This window comes from Lonchura striata, chromosome 15 (assembly GCF_046129695.1).
Source record: "Lonchura striata isolate bLonStr1 chromosome 15, bLonStr1.mat, whole genome shotgun sequence".
Classification (NCBI taxonomy): Eukaryota; Metazoa; Chordata; class Aves; order Passeriformes; family Estrildidae; genus Lonchura; species Lonchura striata.
Genome location: NC_134617.1, coordinates 7,950,578 through 7,969,627, shown reverse-complemented (window position 1 = coordinate 7,969,627; position 19,050 = coordinate 7,950,578). Strand labels below are relative to the sequence as shown.

General features: G+C 42.1%; 1 protein-coding gene across 1 annotated transcript in view; it reads left to right on the top strand.

Moving 5' to 3' along the window:
* SPOCK1 (SPARC (osteonectin), cwcv and kazal like domains proteoglycan 1) overlaps window positions 1–16,287 on the top strand; it is a 417,544-nt gene extending 401,257 nt beyond the window's left edge. Inside the window, exons 8-11 of the mRNA XM_031506078.2 lie at window positions 4,816–5,037; window positions 5,642–5,704; window positions 10,679–10,816; window positions 11,802–16,287. Of these exons, the coding sequence (XP_031361938.1) occupies window positions 4,816–5,037; window positions 5,642–5,704; window positions 10,679–10,816; window positions 11,802–11,992 (614 nt within the window). The 3' untranslated portion in view covers window positions 11,993–16,287. The remainder of the gene's footprint in view (window positions 1–4,815; window positions 5,038–5,641; window positions 5,705–10,678; window positions 10,817–11,801) is intronic.
* The last annotated feature ends 2,763 nt before the right edge of the window (window positions 16,288–19,050 follow it).

The window sequence follows — 19,050 nt, the reverse complement described above, 5'->3', positions numbered from 1 at the left end:
GAAAAACATTTCTGGTAATTCTGCAGTGTTTGCTCTGATTCACAGAGGAACTGTTATCTCCTTTTCGTTTAGTTTGATTCCTGGCAGCTTTTATTTGAAAGGCTGCCCAATGATTTTAAACACTTGATCTCAACAATGTTCGTTTTTACACTGTTGACTTTGTTTGGCACATTTTCTTATTTTCTTCTATATCAATTTCAAAAAAAAAAAGAAACTTTATGAGTTTAGATGCCTAAGCCATTTTTAAATACCACAAAACTTGGGCTTGTTTTTCTTTTTGAGGTTTTGCAACAGTACTCATGAATTAATCTGCACATGCCAAATTCTGCAGTTCACATTCTCTCTGGTGACACTGAAAATACTCACACGGTGAGGACAGCAGTATTTGGCTCTCTCTAACTTCAAACATTTGTAAAAATGAACGACACCTTAAGCAGGGCTCAGAATTCAAAGCAAATCTCACATAGCCAAGCTGCAGAAAAGCATGTCTGTGAATCCTGGCAAACAGGAACACGCTCTGATGAACACATTGCCCTTCTTCATGGCTCAGCCTGTGGTGCCTCCTCACCACACACATCCCTTCCTTAAACTGAACTGGTTTGGCTGTGCCTGCAGGGTTTGAAAAGGCATGAACATCCTCAAATGATCCAGTTTGGATGTGCCCCCGTGGCAGTAAAAGGAGCAGATGGTGGGATGCCATGACTACGATGCCTCGATCACATCAGCTGTCCAGAGAAGGTCTTCCAGCAGAGATTTCTCTCTGCTACATTAATTTTTCAAGATGTTAGTGAGTGTAAATAAGCATTTTGAGCATATTATGTTCACCCCCAGGTGAGGGAAAAAAGTAACACTCTGTTCTATTTTCTTTGTAACTCTTGAAAGGAGAAGGATGAGGAAGATTATTGTGTTTAGATTTCAAACCTTCCTTCCCTGAGCTCTCTGATCCCAGCAAAGCACAGTGGGCCGGGTACTTCGTCTTCTGAAGGCTTTGTGCAATTAAAATCTCCTCAGTAAATGATGTAAGAAACTCAGGGACATGCTTTGACATAGGGAAATAATAAAACTAATTAGGTAGCAAGATCAGATTCAAATTGCTCCTGAGCCTGTTGATCGTTCATAACATCCCCGTGTTGTATCCAGATAGTCTCCTTGGTTGGAGTAGGTGTTGTTTTTCTTTTCCTAGAGGTCTATGCAATATAAAGGATTTTTTTTCTGGGGAACATTTCTTCTCCTCCTTCTTTTATTTTAAGTGATAGGGGAAATTAGGTTAATTACACCCCTGTTAATTTAATTGTAATATACTTTAAGAATATAAAAATGTCTCATGTAAGTGTAACTCTTGAAGGGGGAAAATAATTCTTTCATGCCAGAAGGTGTGTTTATTTTTAATAAGGATTTTCACCTAAAGACTTTTTTAAATTTAATTTCATTTCAATTCTGAGGTGGAGCATTTAAGTGTTAATGGGATGATAGACTTTTACATGTAGGTCACCAGCTTGATTTCCTTCCAGCTCTATAGTGAATGAAAGTTGTCAGGATGCTGAACAGCTGTCAGTTGAAAAGAGGAACAAGATGGTCTTAGTCCAGGTCCTTGTGAGCAGGTGTGCAAATGAGAGCAGCCAGCACCTCAGCTGACATTAACTGGCATCTGTGTTGGCAGCCTCTGCCAAGGAGCCAGGAGGATGTGGAGCCTGCACCTCTCTCCTGCTTCTCACCGAAGGCACTGCAGCAGTGTGCTGATCAACAGAAAGATGCAGAAAAGTTCTCACTGAGGTTGCTTATTCTGGGTCTGTTGTGCTGGAAATCCAGCCTGTTAACCAAGCACTGAATTCTTTACAGAATTATAGCATATGGTTTATTTCATCCAGAAAATTGCATCATACTTACAGATAAGTATATCAAAAGATTCCAAAAAGAAGTTAATTGATTCAATATCACTTGGCCTCACCTGGCTGGTGGGAGCACAGTGACCTCCCAGTGAAGGTGAGCTCCAAAAGCCATTTTCCAAAAGCTGCCCTGGTTTTGCCAGGAGTCAGAACCTGTGTATTTGGCTTTCACTCCTGGTGCTGGGTGCTGGGACCATCCAAGATTGTTGGATTTGGGCTGCAGATGCAATTTATGGGCAATACCTTTTACCAGGAGACAATATGAAGTGGAGCTGCTATTGGTCTTCAATGACGTATTGAGGGACAGTTAAAGAATTAACTTTCCACCGATAATCACTATCTAGCTAAAGACCTTCTGTCACACCTGCCACTTCAATATTTCAGGACTTCTAGACCATATTGTCTGATAATGGAGCACTGTTTAGTAAACCAGCCTCTTGATAAATCTAATTTGGGACTCTGGTCACAACAGTGTAAGCTCCCTTGTTTATAAGAAATTATGATCAAAACCTCTTCAATTAATGTAATTGTCTTCTCGAGTGACCTTTCCCAGCTGTATCTCCATCAAGCCCTGGTGGTGTGTCACAGAGCAGCTTTGTGCTCACTGCAGTCACTACTGATGATTTGCTCAGACAGATCTGTGCTGCTGGTGGTGTATCCCCATGGTACATGCAGGTGGAAATTTCCCAACAGGGAGGACAACAACACTCAGAAATAATCTACAGGCACTGTCAGGGGCAAATTCATTCCAGGATCTCCTCCTCCTGCTTTGATCCCTGCCAGTTAAGAGATTACCTTTAGAGACCATCAGGGCTGAGCAACACGTACCATACTCAGCTGATGACACAGCTCACCTTAGAGCTGCTCATCTTTTGCAGCACTAAGTGCCACCACAGCATGTAAAGTCCATTGTCAGAGAGAGCATCTGTGCAGAAAAACAGCAGACATTGGAAACTAACTCTTTTTCTCCTGAAAACTGTTCAACTGGGATAGCTGGAGCTGATCCCAGCTCCATCCTGTAGTTGAATGATCCACTCCTGCCTGTTTGACTACTTTTAACCTGCCCTGGGTTGGGGAATCTGGCAGCAAACCACCTGCACAGGGCAGGACTGGGTGCCCTGCTCCTGTTGCTCTGTAAAGGCAAAGGTGAGTAATCTAAAGTCCTTTCATTTGACAAAAGATTGCACAGCGACCAAATCCTGCTTACCTTCTTCAGATGACTTAAATAATTGAAGTCAATATTTCTAATTGCTTCAGCAAGGCAAGCGGCTCCCCCCTACATCTATTCACACAGCCTTGTTCTTTTTTACTGTGCTCAACATGATTAGATAATGTTATGGGAGATAACAGCATAAAAATGTGATGAAATGTTCAGCGTGATTTCTCTCTTCCCTGCCTGAGCTGCCTCTAGCCCTGAGGAAATGGCATTACCTTCTTCCTTCCTTAGAGAAACATGTATTATGAATGACACAAACCTTCCCATTAGTTAACCCTTCTGATTGTCCCTCTGTGTCACTGACAACCTTCAGCCACAGCTGCATACAAAAACCACAGCTTCCAGCAAAAAGCCCTGCTCTCCTTTGGATTAATGCCTAAAATAGCAAGTAGGGTGCAGAGCTTGAACAAACTGTCAGCATGATTCCAGCAGCATCTCAGCTTTCACTTGAACAAAGCAGCATCCTGAAAGGAACACGTACAGCAGATAAAGCTAAGCTTAACCTCTTTCAGTGAAAGTTGCAGCTGAAGGAAAAAGCTCATCAGGCTTCTCTAGGTGGCCTGATGTGAGCACAGTGAGCAGTGCACAGGCAGGTTATTGCTCCCAGCTGGAGCAGTGTGAGCACCAGAGCCCCAGGGTGTCAGAGCCCTCTGTCCCTGCAAATCCCCAACCAATGGGTTCATGCTTGAGTCCTGGTTGAAACCAGTACCCTTGATATCAGATTTATTATCTCTGTATTGCAAATATACTTCATTGCATTGTAGATAACTTGGAATTTAGTCTAAGCATTGAAAAAATACCATCACAGTGTGGATTTGGAATGCTCCATGCCACTGTTTTTCTGGAGACTGCAGGGTACTGGAACGTGTATCTCATATACACAGTGGGTATCTATATGCATGACTTGGACTTTCTGTGATAACCACTGCCTCTGCAGCAGTCTTTGAAGAATATGGGCTGTTAAAATGAATGATGGTGATGGTTTCCAAAGTGCTGGAAAAGCAGAATCCTGTGTTGCTGCAGGAAGGTGCTGGTACAGCATACAAGAGCATGGGCAGCTCTGGGCAGCTCCAGAAGCTGAAGCTGTGCCCTCCCTCAGAGTGATGTGAGGAACAGAGACACTTCACCTCTTCTCTCCCCCTGCCTCTCCCAGACAGCTCATAGTCCAAAGCAGTTTGTTGTCACAAAACACAGAGAGGCCTTTGAAAAGTGAAAAACAAGGATGAGAAGTAGAAGGTGAGAGCACAGCAAGAAATAATATGATCAGGCAACTAGAAAGGAGTCTGGGAAACAGGATTTAAATTGCATTCAGGTTCAGTCTAGTTTGAAAATATGGTGGATGAAGCCTTTTCTCATCACATTTCAATTTCCTGGAACTGGGCCAACACACTTGGACTGAGGACTGAAGGGGGAAAAAAAGCCAGAATTTTTTTAGTAGAGATGACTTTGAATTACAGAAAACAGTTCTGAATCTCATCCCTCTCTACCCCACAGCTCCCACAGAGTGTGAGTAGTGCTCTGGTTTGTAGCTGTGCTTGGGCTTTAAGCTTTACACCGTCAGTTCAGTCGTTCAGTTCTGCTTTGGGCAAGTCAGCTCAATGTTCAGGGTCCAGCCAGAAAAAGAAAAGTTGTCAAGGCTTCACCTTAGAGTGGCTCCTATGCCGGGGGCATGCCGGGGTTTCAGCTGGGGAATATTTGCCTGTCTTCTTACAGGATTTGACACCAGCATCCTCCCAATCTGTAAGGATTCCTTAGGCTGGATGTTCAACAAACTTGACATGAACTACGACCTGCTGCTGGATCCCTCGGAGATCAGCGCCATTTACCTGGATAAGTACGAGCCGTGTGTCAAGCCACTCTTCAACTCCTGCGACTCCTTCAAAGACGGGAAGCTCTCCAACAACGAGTGGTGCTACTGCTTCCAGAAGCCAGGCGGTGAGCTGGGCCATCTGCAGGACAGGGAGCAGCTCTTTGGCTCTCCCTGTGTTTCAGGGCCTGCCTGTGGGGTTTGCTCATTGGCAGGCAGCTGTGTTAAACAGCCCTTTTGCCCAGCAGCAGTGTGAAGGGCATTCTGGGACCATGTTTATTGTCACAGATGAACTGTATTAACATCCTTTGGTCGTTAAAGCAAACAAAGTAGTAAGTGTCGCTGCACACAGTCTAGAAATAAGCTCTATTGCTGACAGAAAGCTCAAGAATTTACTCTTCTATTAATGCAGAATTTAGCCAATTAGCAAGTCATAAATCAGAAAGCTGGCATGATGTCAGTTTGGCGAAAAGAGAGGTAGAATGATTTAACAATTAAAATGGCCCCCAAACGCTACTCTCAACTCCAGTGTGTTGCCTTTTCTTTTTTTTTTTTTTTTTTTTAATTAGTGGAGCTAATGACATAAATTTATTTTGCGGTACAGTACCAGCATATGGGCCTCTCTCAGCCCCAGGTGTACAGTAGCCTACATTTCATGTCAGCAGTGAAGCCAGTCATTACAGAGTCTGTCCCATACCATCTGGAAACTGATTCTTATACATTATATTTTAGGTCTTCCTTGCCAGAATGAAATGAATAGAATTCAAAAGCTAAGTAGAGGGAAGATTCTGTTGGGTAAGTTCGATTACTTGCTATTCATTTGCTCAACTAATTAAAGCTTCTGTGATTATTGTAACTTTATATGCAGTAATGGTTTTTCAATTAGAGACTAATGTTTTGAGTCGGGAATATGCAGCACCGAGCGTAGGCCTGACACTATGAAATTAAACAAATAATGAGATAGCAACACACAGAACAGGTGTCAGCGTGGCAACGGGTTCAGAACTAATTTACAGCTCTCCAGAAATGCAAAGCCTGCACAGAGCTTAATACTGCCTCCATCACCTCACAGGTCAGAGTCAGTACTGGGAGGCGGCTTGGTACTCGAGGCTCCCATTTTTGAGGGGTGACTGAAGGTGCATAGCCAATGCATTCATGTTCCACTCCAGTTGTGGTACAGTGCAGGCTTTCCTTTGGGTTCAATTTTGCCTAATCACTCTTTAAGATATTTCATTATGTTCCGTATATATGAAAACAGGAATTCATACCATTTTAGGCAGCCTGCAGGATGCTTCATGCTGTAAGATGTGGTCATGCCTGTCCCTCTCTCTCATGCCTATTGGGAGCCTGAATTGATTCATGACTTACATTGCTCTGATTGATATCTAAAATTAGATTAAATAAATCCCCATCTGGCATTTTCCCAATTAATTGCTGAAAAATCAGGTTGCTGAACTGAAAAAAAAAAATCACGTGACTAATTCTCTACCCTAAAATCACCCAGTGATGAGTGGCCTGGTGTTTGTGTGCTGGTGTTTCACCAAAACTTGTGTCCCAGCACATTTGAGCACACAGAGCCCAGCCCCTGAGGTGCAGCAGGACGAGGCCAGCCCTGCACTTCACCCTTGAGGAGGATGGCTGACCCCAGCCCCAGCTGTAGCCCCACCATGGAGAACACGTCAGGCTCCCACAGCATCCCCAGCTGCAGCACAGGCTGTGCTCAGCTCTGCCAAATCCTGCCACTGCCATTTGGACTCAAAAGTTCAGGTGCCTTGTGAAAAATCCCAACCTGGATTCACAGATTTAAATTAAGAATAAACATTCCTAAAGGCCACAGGGACTGTGGTTTGGGTCCATCATCCTTTCATAGCAAGTTCACTTGAGGGTTAGGATGTTTCAGAGTTACAGTTCCTGCTGTTGATAGCTGTGGGAGCACAGGGAGGATTGATCACTTGGGATATGTGTGCTCTATTCAGTAAATATTCTGCATTTGTGTTCAAGGGAATGTTGTGGCAGAGGAAGTCACAATGTTCTCTGTCTCATGGGTGTCATGATTTTCAAAGCCACCTAAAAGAATAAGAAGCCCAGTTCTTAACAGATAGCTTTGAGTATCCCATATTTATTTTATGCTTTGCTGTCATTTTCTACGTGCAATAAATGTCATCTAGGTTGAAACATATGTAGTTTATTCTGGTGTGTGGAAAGAATGATGCCTAGGTTGCAGGTAGTTCAACATGCAGGTGGTTGTAGCACATGGCACTGGGATCTGATCACAACAGCAGGAGTAAAATGACAAACTAAATGCAGTAGGAATCGTCCCTTAGCACAAATAACTTCTAGTCAACTGTATTAATAAAAAGAAATAGAAGAAGAATGAAAGTGATGAAGCTCAACAAATCAAGGTGTCAGGCACAGGTTGTTCCACAAGCTAGAAAATTATAATATAAAGAGGAACTCTTTGCTTCACCTACCCTGAAAGTCTTCCTGCATAATGACATCTGTCATGGAGATTTTAATTTGATATCAGAGCTATTTAAACAGCAGAAAACATTGTCTTTTCTCTTCACTGTCTGAAAAATCATTCAAATGGAAGCACAAACATACACATGACTTGTAGCAATGGAAAAGTTGGAAAAGAGAGATGAGTATTTTCAGAGAAAGTAGTATTGAATTATTTTCTTTCCTCCTCTGGCCCTGACATAGAGAACACAGCACTTACAGGCTGGGCACTAGCATGAAGAATGTTTTTGTTAACTTGTATCCATTGATAAAAATGATGACTTTTGATATTTCCTTCTTTATATGTTTTCCAAAACACATGACAGTTGCAACAAAGTACTTCAAAGCCATTGCCATTAGATATGTTGAATTTGGAGGCTTTCAAATGAAGTCTTTGCATCCCAGGAGACTGAATTAAAAAGTAAACAGCACTATTCATCTTTTCCTACCAGATTTATCTGGAGTACAATTAACTGCAGAGACTGTACTTTCAGAGCATACAACTGTGCAGCCTGATAATGCTTCTCCCACACCACTAAAGTAATAAATTTCTGCTCCCGTCACTGTTTTCTCCTATATCAACCCTGTGGATTCAGCTAATAGAATAGCTAATACCAGGAGTGTGTGCTGGCTAGTACTTAATTCTGACAGGCTTTTACCTCTATCTTTAGTATATAATTATTCTCCTCCTGTTCTCTAAGGAAGAGGAGTGTTATATAGATAAGGAAATGATGCCAAAAAAAAAAAAAAAAAAAAAAAAAAAAAAGTAGAGGTGTAGGTCTGGGTCCATAAGGAGGATACAGATGCAACAGTGCTGTTCAAGTTTGTGTGAAACAACTAAACCCTTCCCAGGACAGAGGGAGATGGGGAGGCAGGATTCAGTAGCTTGAGGCAGTTTGTGGGGAGGGACTCACTCACATTTTGTGATGTCCAGTCTTGTGGGGCATCACTGCCTGTGCAAGAACCTCTGGAGAGGAAAGCTCCAGATGTTCCCTGATGCCAAACCCAGCAGATTATCTGTCTGGGTGCCATGCTGCAGGATAGCAGAGCTTGTAGCCAGCTCATTTCTAACAAGGACAGGCTGATTTGTGTACAATTCACAGGGAGAATCATCACGTTGTACAACACTTGTTCCCAGTCACTCTCTGTCCTCTCCAGATTATCACCTGCACCTGACACATTGGAGAGGACATGCTCTCTCCTCCCTCTGATGGTTGGCAATACTCTGACATTAGTATGCAGAGATAAATATTTAAAGCTCCAGTGTTACATACAAACTGGCACGAATTTCCCACACAGAAGGAAAAGTACCTTCCACTCTTCACTGTGACCCAAAGTGTGAATCTATTCCACACACAGTTTTGTTGGCAGTGAGCCTGGGCCACAGTTTATTTTTAAATCCTTTAAAGCTTTTATAGGCAGCGTGGAACATTTTCATACCTTACAAGAAACAGTGAAACTATGCAAAACGGCTTGTTCCAAAGAAGGAAAAGGTTGTGTTGCCCTAGGAAAAGAGAAAGCATGAACAGTTTAAAATGCAGAAGCTGTTCTCTGCTCACCCTGTGATGCCCCTGAGGTCCCCCTTCGATCCTTCCCTGGAGCCAGATGCTGATCAGATATAAAAGGGCAGCTTTAGTGACGTGGGTGCAGCTGTGCTGATTTACACCAGCTCCAAGTCAGCACCTCAGCACTTTTCCCAAGGTTGTGTGTGGTTTGATAAATACCTGGAGGGCTTATCAGAGGCAGGACATGTGCATAAACACAAAAGCTATCTTTCCTAATTGATGTTGAAATGAAGTTTTGAACACTGAGTATTAACTTACAAAAACCTGCTAAGGCAAATACATACATTTGTTATTAAAACTATTGTCTTACAAATAGTGAAAATGAATCTTTGGTAGTTACTATCATGCTTACATTTGCACATGAACATAATGGTGATACCTATTATCAAGTCTGCTATAAGATCATGCTTTGATATTATTTAAAATATTCTCGTTCATGGATGTGGTCTCCAAAACTGATCTGATATACAAAGATTTCTGCAGATGTTCAAAGGTTTCTCCTCTCACCTCCCAGACCTGTATGAGCAGCACTCAAACTTCAGACAAGATCTGCAGAGCAATGAGTTTGGATATTCAGAGTCACTTTGTGTAGCTCTCTGTGTGCATGAGACTGACTGACTTCCACTTTTATGTCTTTTATGTAGGAAATCTGGTGACATTTGGGCAGCACCTTCTCATTCATCTTTTCCTGTGAGAAATGTAGTGGAAGTGGCCCCACACGTGTGCTGTCTGAATAGATGCTACACATGGAACTAGTTAAAAAACTTTACTGAACCACCAGTAAATCACTGGTATCTTTGACAAAGGAGAAAAACACTTTCTCAAAAATCATTTGAGACAAGAAATTTGGGGGCTAGGGTGTGGCTATACCATGTTTCAAATTGAAGCAATTGACAAAGAAGGGAAAAATGAATGTACTGACCTCCAGTGGGAATAAAGCTAACTCATCTCAAAGAACAAGAGGGCTTTTCATACTGAAGTACATTTGCTGTATCTGCTGAAAACGGTGGGAACAATAACATAGGTTTCTCCTGAGAGTTTCCCTCTCTGCAGAAGCCAGAATGAACCACACTCTACAAGGCTGTAATATATTGATTTTATTGTGAGACAAAACTTGGGCTTCAAATCCGAAGACTTACTGATTCAGATCCTGTTGTCCCTCTCTGTAAAGCCTGTGCATTATTTCCTCTTTTATACGTGGGAGCTCTCAGTAAGTCAGGGGATGTGCCTGAGATTAGTATGAATAGCAAGCAGATGGCAGATACCTTCCAGGGATAATTACAGTGTTGTGGAAAGACTCATGTGATAAACACTGAAGGAGTGCAAATGGAGGGAAATGCAGAACTAATGAAGTTGGGGTAATAATCCAGTTGGGAAGAAAAGTGTAAAACCAGGAGTTAAATGTGAAAAAGCTCTGTGGGAGTATCAATCATTCAGGGGCAGACTGAAGCTCTCTCTAGAGCTGTGTGACACCCTCCTCTGTGTGCTGGATATGAACAAACATTTATACACTGTGACCAGGGTGTCTGAAAAGAGTTAACCAGAAATAATTCCTTCATCCTTTCAGGCACCAGAAAATCACACGCATTTCCTTGCCAACATTGTCAAGATCTTCATGTATATAATGCTAAGTTCATAATACCCTCTCTGAGTGTTTGCTCCTGCAGAGGACCTCATTACTGAGCACACCTTGTGTTTTATTCAGGTGCTTTCATCCCCCGGTGCAATGAGGAAGGTTATTACAAAGCCACGCAGTGCCATGACAGCACGGGGCAGTGCTGGTGTGTTGATAAGTATGGGAATGAGATAGCTGGCTCCAGGAAGAGAGGCACAGTCAGCTGTGGTGAGTAATGCTCTGCTTTCCTCAGACAGCAGGGGAGTTAATGCTGCTGTAGCCCTGGCATTGCTGTGCCACCAAAAGGGAAACACGAGTACCGCATTCAAAGTGCTCCTCTGTCTATTTGTTCACACCACAAATGGGCCCCCGTGGGTCCTTTGCACAGCAGAGGTGCAGCACAAGTTAGCAGGCAATAACCACTGTTAAGGTATTTTTGCTACCAGCCTGGAAAGTGCAGTTAGTGATGTTAAAATTAGGGGTCTGGGGTTGCTCTGCATGGTTATTACAGATATTGTCTGTATACTCTGGAATGCACATCTACTGGAACTTTCCAGGCAAGGGAAGGCCTAAATGTGTAAAGCTGTATGCATTAGCAACCAAGCCCAATGCAATTGCTGACAGGACAATATTACCTAGGTAAGTGAAGTCACCAATTAGCTGTTGTGCCCAGACAAGGAAGATGTCACCTGCAATCCTTCAGAGTGCCTCAGGGATGGTTTTGAGTGCAGCTTTCTTTTTTGAGAAGGAACAGAGACCTAGAAGGTCCAGGATGCCCAGAATAACATCACAGATCTTTGGTTCAATAGCTACATTTGCAGAGTGAGGTTTATGCACTCAATAAAATTTTTTTTTATATATATTTTTAGCCTGGTTTACAGAGCTGTGATGGAATGAAAGTATTTAAAAAGGAATGATGATTTTCTGGCCTGCATGCACCTGGTTTGGAATTTTCCAGTCAGGCCTCTAGGAGGAGGACAATGCATAATGGGGCATTTTAGGCAAAAAAAAAAAAAAAAATCAGAGTCAATTAATACGTATTTTTCCCAGTTCAGAATGAAAATTGAAATTTTAAGGTTGTTTCATGAATAGATGAACCAATTAATTTAAAAAATAACATTGCAAATGACAGTGGCCTGCATGACAAGGATAGTGGTTAATGTGGAATTGGGTGTTCTGTGAGGAAATGACCTTTCCTGCTCACCTGTTTCAGAAGAAGAACAAGAAACCTCAGGGGATTTTGGCAGTGGTGGATCTGTTGTATTGTTGGATGATTTGGAAGAGGAACCTGAAGCAACAAAAAAAGACAAAGAAGGGAAACTGAAGATTCATGTAAGAGCAGCTAATGAAGATGATGAAGATGAAGATGATGATAAGGATGATGAAATTGGTTATATATGGTAGTGCCCATCATGATGAGGACTCACGTTTTGCACAATATTGCAATTCACATCATATCTCTGCAATTGTATCTGAGAGTACCTGGCACAAAAATTCCCTCTCTACTGAGTTTAATTTTGTATAGCCAATTTAATTTGGATGACAACTTTTTTTTTCCAGCAAGGACTGTTTGGAATACAGCTTTTGTTCAGTTGGTTTGGGGGATTTTTGTTCTATCCACAGGGGCAGTGAGTTTTGTTTCAAAACCATTTCATGTCTTAATCCTCACTTGCACCACTTACGAAATCCATCATGTGAAAGAATTCTGGAAGGGGCTCAAAAAAAAAAACAATACAAAGGCTAAGAAGCCCCTCTCATGTCAGAGAATTTGTGTCATAAATTGTTACCTGGGTCATATCAGAAAAAGGTTTTTCTTTCATGAAGAAGGAGAAGTAGGTGCATCCTTTTCTAGTCCATATTTATAATGTCCCTGTGAAGAGTAAGTCTCTTTGGACAGTGGCTGCCCAGTACCAGGAGTTTAATCCAGAAGAAAACCCACTGGCAGGACTTTCCCTTCCTTCCATTCTTTGAGAATGAGTCCAACAGGCTTAGTCCAGCTCACACTGAAGGCAAAACTCCACCAGGGCCCAGGTCAGCTAAATGGCATTCTTTATTTGATAAAGGAACCTGGCCTCCTTGAGCTGAAGAGATGCTGCAGCTGTCATGGACCAAGCCCTGGAGGCAGAGTGCCTTTCAGAGTGTTTAAGGAGAGAGTATTTGGTGAATTTGTAGCATCATAACCACCCCCAGAGCTGTTCCTCAGCTGCTGTCTGAGCTCCTTTGCACCACTAACTTCACCCAGGCAGCCTCTGCTGCCAGCTCACACCCCAGAGCTGTCTGTTCTCCATGAGCTAGAATGCTGTCCAAGACACCAACCCTCAAAAGTGACTGTCTCTTATTTCATGTAAAGATAACCTGATTTAAAAAGCAGCTTTAGGTGGTGATATTTCAAAGCATAACCCCTTGGCTCAGTGTGGTGCTGCACGCTTGTAATACACACTCCTAAAAGAGAATAGTATTAAAATCCAATCTGTGATTCCCTTGATACCTCCCATATATTCAAAGCTCTTGTATCAGAGCATATTGACATTACATTATTTGCAGTGTCCTTTCCCATGGCAGTTCTCAGATGCAGTAATGTGCTGTGGTGATCTTCTATTATTTTTGCTGTTTTGTGAAGCAGTAAGAGGCACCTTAATCCCACTCTTGCATTAGGAGACAGGTGTGAGTATTTTAGCAGTGCCTGTGGTTGGCCAGTGAGTTATTTTGCAGAATAAAAAATGTGGGCTTTATAACAAAAACTAATTAGAATTTTTTTTTCTGAGTTAATGGTGGATGTAGAGGTGGAGACAGCATTGAGTCACAACATGGTTGTCTACATAGTCAGTTGAAAGCTGGAAAATACCACACAGATTGGCAGAAGTCAGTTTTTAGGTACATTGGCCCGGGAATGTTGGCTCTCAGCCCTCTCCAAAGCCAGTGCCTGCCTGGCAGCCCTCTGGGTGGGACCTCTGCTTTCAGATGTGATCAGAAGTGGAATTCCTTTCAGGTATCATGTGCTGCAGGGGCTCTCCTTTTTCTCCTCTTTTATTTCCTATTTATCCAGATCAATGACCTGAGGACAAAGAGCAAGCCTGCATAATCATTGTTAATGCAGAAGGATGTGTAAAACCATGAAGAATTTGTTGTTTCACGCCCCTGCATCCTCCCAAAAATCTGCCATCACAGTCATTTGCAAAAGGCCTGCAATCTGCCCTGGCTCAAATAAATCCCTTTGGTTTTCCCATTGCTTTAGAAAAATATATCTAATAATCATTTTCCATGAGCTGCACCACACACAGACACAAACACACACACATATGCATACTTTTTCTATTTGCTTTTCACAGAAATCCTGCCAGCTTGCAGGAGGAGCAGATAACCCAGCATTTCTGTCTCCCTAAAAATGATTTTGTGAGAAGCAATTGAACACTGTCAGTAGGTTCCTTCTCAAACATCCTGTCTAGTTTTCCTCTGATATTTTTTTAATTAACCCCACACTCTCTGGGTCTGGCTCTGCTGTCCTGTGCAAGACCTGCCTGAGGCACAGCTGCCATTTCATTCTGCCATAAATCTGAGCTCCACAATCAGCAGATTATGCTTATCCTCCTGACTGGGCTCATTCTCCACACAGAGCTGGGGGGTTTTGGCAGTCCTGTGTCCCTCCACAACAGCTTATCCTGGGCTGTGCCTTACATCAAAGGTCACAGAGCAAATCCCTTCCCCTGCCCAGCACCTCCCCAGGGTAAGCCTGGCACTCTAAGCCCTTGCAGGCAGTACCAGGTCTGAGGCTGCAGAGGGCTGTGTCACATGGAAACTTGCAGGATGGTTAAATTAAAGCTCTTAAAAAAGCTTTAAAAGTGAACATCTTTGAGTTTACATGTGGAGACATGGCAGCACCACCCGCTGGTGGTCTCCTGGCTGTGATCTTCCACATGTGATGCTTCCAAATCAGAGCTGGAAGGGTTTGTATCTAAATGTAAAGCAATTCCTGTCTCCCAGAGTCACCAGCTCAAACATGGGGTGGTCCCAGTGAAACAAATCCATGCCCAGCCCAGTCTGGCGAGGGGGTTTGGTCTTGGCAGGCTGGGGTGGCCTCTGGTAGCACATCCCCCTGCACCCAGAAACACACAGAGACAGCTGTTGTAGGGATGCTGGCCTGGATCCAGACAGAGCCCCCTCTCCAGGTGACAGTGCAGTCTCCTCTTTGACTCTGCAGTGTTCTGGCTCCATCCAGCACAGGACATGTGGCACCTGATGGGCTGGGGCAGTGCCAGTGCCCAATCCCAGGGTCCCAGCCAGGCAGCAGCAGGGCACACGTGCTTGGAAGGGCAGCTCAGACTCTGGATTGCTTTGAGAGCAAGTTCCCAAATCCTGCAAAGCTATTTAACAAAGCCCTTTTGTGATCCACTGGCATCCTCCCGTGGTAGGGGATCTGCGGCCTATATATACACATATGTATATCTCTGTGTGACTGTATATATACATTTATGCACAATATGTGTGTGCATATGTATGTGTGTGTCCAGTTTGGGGAGATGCATTAAGAAAATCTTCTATTTAATGAAATAGTGATAAAGAAACCAGCAATTCTACCAAGAACCAGTGCTCTTCCAGATCAAGCCCCTTCCATTCTTCATGCTTTGTAAAGGATTTAATTTGCTTCCAACTTAATTTAATTCAATTCCTTTCTTTTTTTTTTTTTTTTTTTAACAAAGCAAGACTTACTTCCCGTCTGAATCAAGTCATTGACCTTCCAAACATTTTTTCATTGTGAAAAATGGAATCTGAGTTGTCCCATTCTTTTAGAGACACAAACCAAATAGAATCAGAGTTGTCCCATTCTTTTAGAAACACAAACCAATTTTTAATCTCATTTTCTTTTCATATTACAGTCTATGAGATACTGTTAGGCATTGCTTTATGTTCCTTTTAACTACTGTAGTTAAATCAAAATATTGAGTTCAGATTTCAGCACAGCTGGGTTTTTTGGGCCATTGCTGTGAACACAAATAATCCTCTTTATTTTCTTTGCCTTTTTTTTATGCTATTCTGTACTATTATTTTTAACCATTTGAACTGTTTATTTAATATTTATTCTACAGTTTATATTGAAGATGTAAAGTTTATATTTAAAACAACACTGTTTGTTAGTGAATGCTTCTCTTTGCCTCTCCAGCCTAGTCTGTTAGTCTCAGTGTACATTTCTGGCATGGGAATATTTTGATATTAGGAGTTTTGTAGCCTTTTCTCCCTCCAGCAGCAGCTGATGTAGATCTAAGGTCACCACCCGACCCAGAGCAGGTCGCTCGAGCTTCGCTTCCTCCGTTTGTTGGCTTCTCTCGCGGTCCCTCCTGTGTCCCAGCCCTTCATCCACAGACTGCTTTGTACAGTTCCTACACATCAAAAAGCCCTTTCTACAGTAGGTGGGTTTTGGTCTTTTTATACTTTTCTCAATGCTGTTGATGTCTGTTCCTGTTCAATGTGTAGATCTGTAAGGAGAGATCCAAATATTACGTGTTTCAGTTCGATGTCCCTACTGTAGATGGATGTAGACTATCATAGTAAGTAGAACTGCATAGTAAATTCTGAATGCTTTTTCCATAAGGAGTTAAGTGGAATGTGAGCATTTTGCTACCTTTGGTTCACTGTAAATGCTTAACTGTAGTCTGAAATAGTTGCATTTTTGTCTGTCTCAATAAATTTTAATTTGTCTGCGACTCCTTATTGCCTGTCCTGAATTTTATTAAACTTAAGGGATCAAAAATACTGCACTACCTTGAGTCAGCATTTAATCATACATGGAAATGGATGCTCCTTTATATTTGCTTCATAACTTATACCTATGTTCAATGCCAGCTATAATCTGTGGAGTTAATGCAAGGTCTCCAGAAACCTCTATTTTAGAAGCAGAAATGAAACCAAACAGAATGGAATAACTGTACCAAAATCAGAACTTTTCAAATTATATTAAAATTGATTTTTGAGGAACTAGCAAGGGCAGAGGGGGAAGCTTTCATTTCTATTTCCTCTCCAGATTGCATATTGTCATGTTTTTCTGTCTCTTCTGAAGGTATCCAGGGCAATTCCACAGCCACACTCTGCAGTGGCAATTATCTACATGATAAATGAAGGCAAAATTATATTAAATACAATTGGTGGGAAGCCATCCTCATTTAGAAATACCTGGGTTTGTGTCTCTGTAATTAAATCAGAGCTCGTCTTTAATATTATTAACCAGTTTAAACAGCCAGCAGTGCTAATTATAGAGTTAAAAATGTTACTTCATCACCTTTTTCCTGTATGTGGAATATTAAAAGTACCAGGTGAAATGAGAAACCTATTTGCAGGCACTTGCACAATTGCCATCTCATCAGGTATGCACTGATAATGTGTCTGTCCATACACCATTGGTTGAGTTGGGCCATCAGGGGTCAGAACCTGCCTGAAAATTCAGTTCAGTTGCCTGCATTCATGAATTTATTTTTACTGTGGGTACCACACACCACTTGCAGTACATCACCTTACCTGACTCTGAAAACAACTGGGTTTTCCATTTCCCAAACCACTCTGGGACTCTTTGAAGTGTTTGATCTTGTGTGCTGAAGTGTCTCAGCTGTTCCAGATGTCAGATGCTGTGTGTGGCACTGAGTGCTGGGAGCAAAGCAAAAGAAGTCCAGGGCTTAAAGGTGTGTGAGTTGCAAATGAGATTTTAGTTGTCAGAAAGGGTTGATGATTGGAAAGCTACTATTTGTTTTTAATATTTCTTCTAGCTTTCAAATTACAGGCACTTTGCAATCTTTGTTTTGTATTACATATGCATAACTATACACATACACCACTCCCTTCTAATTACAAATGTGTGTATAAATAGACATAATACATGCATGTGTGTATATATATATAGCTCTATTGATCTATAGATCTAGATAGATAGATAGATAGATAGATAGATAGATAGATAGATGTCTTTAGACTCCCCCTGGGCATGGGCTATCCATTGGAATTTTGGGATATCCACTTCTGGGAATACCTTCTACACTCATATAAGGTTCAGCCTGTGTTTTATCACCCCTGCTTTGCTACTCCCTCCTGTAACAACTTGTGCTGGGCTTAATGCTGTACTTTGGTTTCACACATTAAAATACTCATAGTACATTATTATATCCCACCTGTCATGTCCTGATAAGCTGCACTGATTCATATTTAGCTTTTCCATGACTCTGTCCTCCATTTGCAGAGGAGAATCCTGGACTAATTTCCATGAACTGCCTGCCAGAAGATACAGCCTTTGCTTCCACACTGATACTGAAGAGTGTCTGTGGTTGAAATGTTGCTCCAACAATAGTAAAATATTTGGTCTTCAAGATAAAATGTTAGCAAGGACAACTCTTACCTGGAGGACAGTGGAGTTCATCCATACCCAAATGTACTTTGCATTCCTCAGTAAAATCTGCCAGGCTGGGCAATATGGGGAGTGTCATACCTCTGCATGGAAAGGAGCACTCAGGACAAAGTTAAAAAAATGGCCCTTTTTTCACTCTTTTCCAATATATACCTTCCTTATCTTACTAATATTACTTTGCAACTTAATATACATTTTTGCTTGTTCTGTGAAACCTCTAATGTGAGATGCATGCATACACTTAAACACACACCTCCTCTCTCTCTCTCTTGCTCTCTTTTTATAGCTTCTCTTAGAAAATTTTCTTCCGAGATCCCCAGCAGCTATAAAACAGTAGCATTACAGCCTTCACTGATGATTAGTTTCATTTTTCCTTAAATACTGACAGTCAAAGTGTGAGATATTAAAAAAGAAAAATCATGTCACAACAGCTTTGCACACTGTACAGCTTTTTGAATAGATTAAAAAGAGGCAGAGAGCTATTAATAAGCTTTTGATTTTCTGAACATTCACATTTTTGGAATGAGACAGCTCTTTTAGAGGGGGTGAGGAGGCAGAGTGAAGAGATGGTTTCATGTAATCTTGGAAAGAGACAGAAAACAGTGAAACCAACAGATGTAGGTAAGCTGTGAATGAGGAGGATGAATCCCCTGAGAAGTCCAATCCACTTCTTCCAGGACTGAACCTAGTTTATTCCAGTGCAGAATTCCCAGTGACTGGAGCAGCTCAGGATCAGCCCATGAAAACCCAGGAACTGCAGAGGCAGATTGCTGCTACAGGCTGGGCAATATCAGTAACTGCTTGAAGTAAGTCCCTGAAAACAAGGCTTAAAACACACAAACCACACAGTGGCACTCTGGGAGGAAGGGAAGAGCAAGGCCAGAAGGAAATTCTGATGCTGCAGCAGCCTGTCAGCTCTGATGTGAGCATTCAGGGGCTCTGCAGTCACCCTCCCCACTGTAGCTGTGCAAGAAAACCCCTCTGACAGCAGCCTTAGAAAGAAATACAGTCCCTGGCAGCCACTGCTCTTGAGTATCAGCTTCTTCCACATATTGCTATAAATCCCTGCAATTCCACG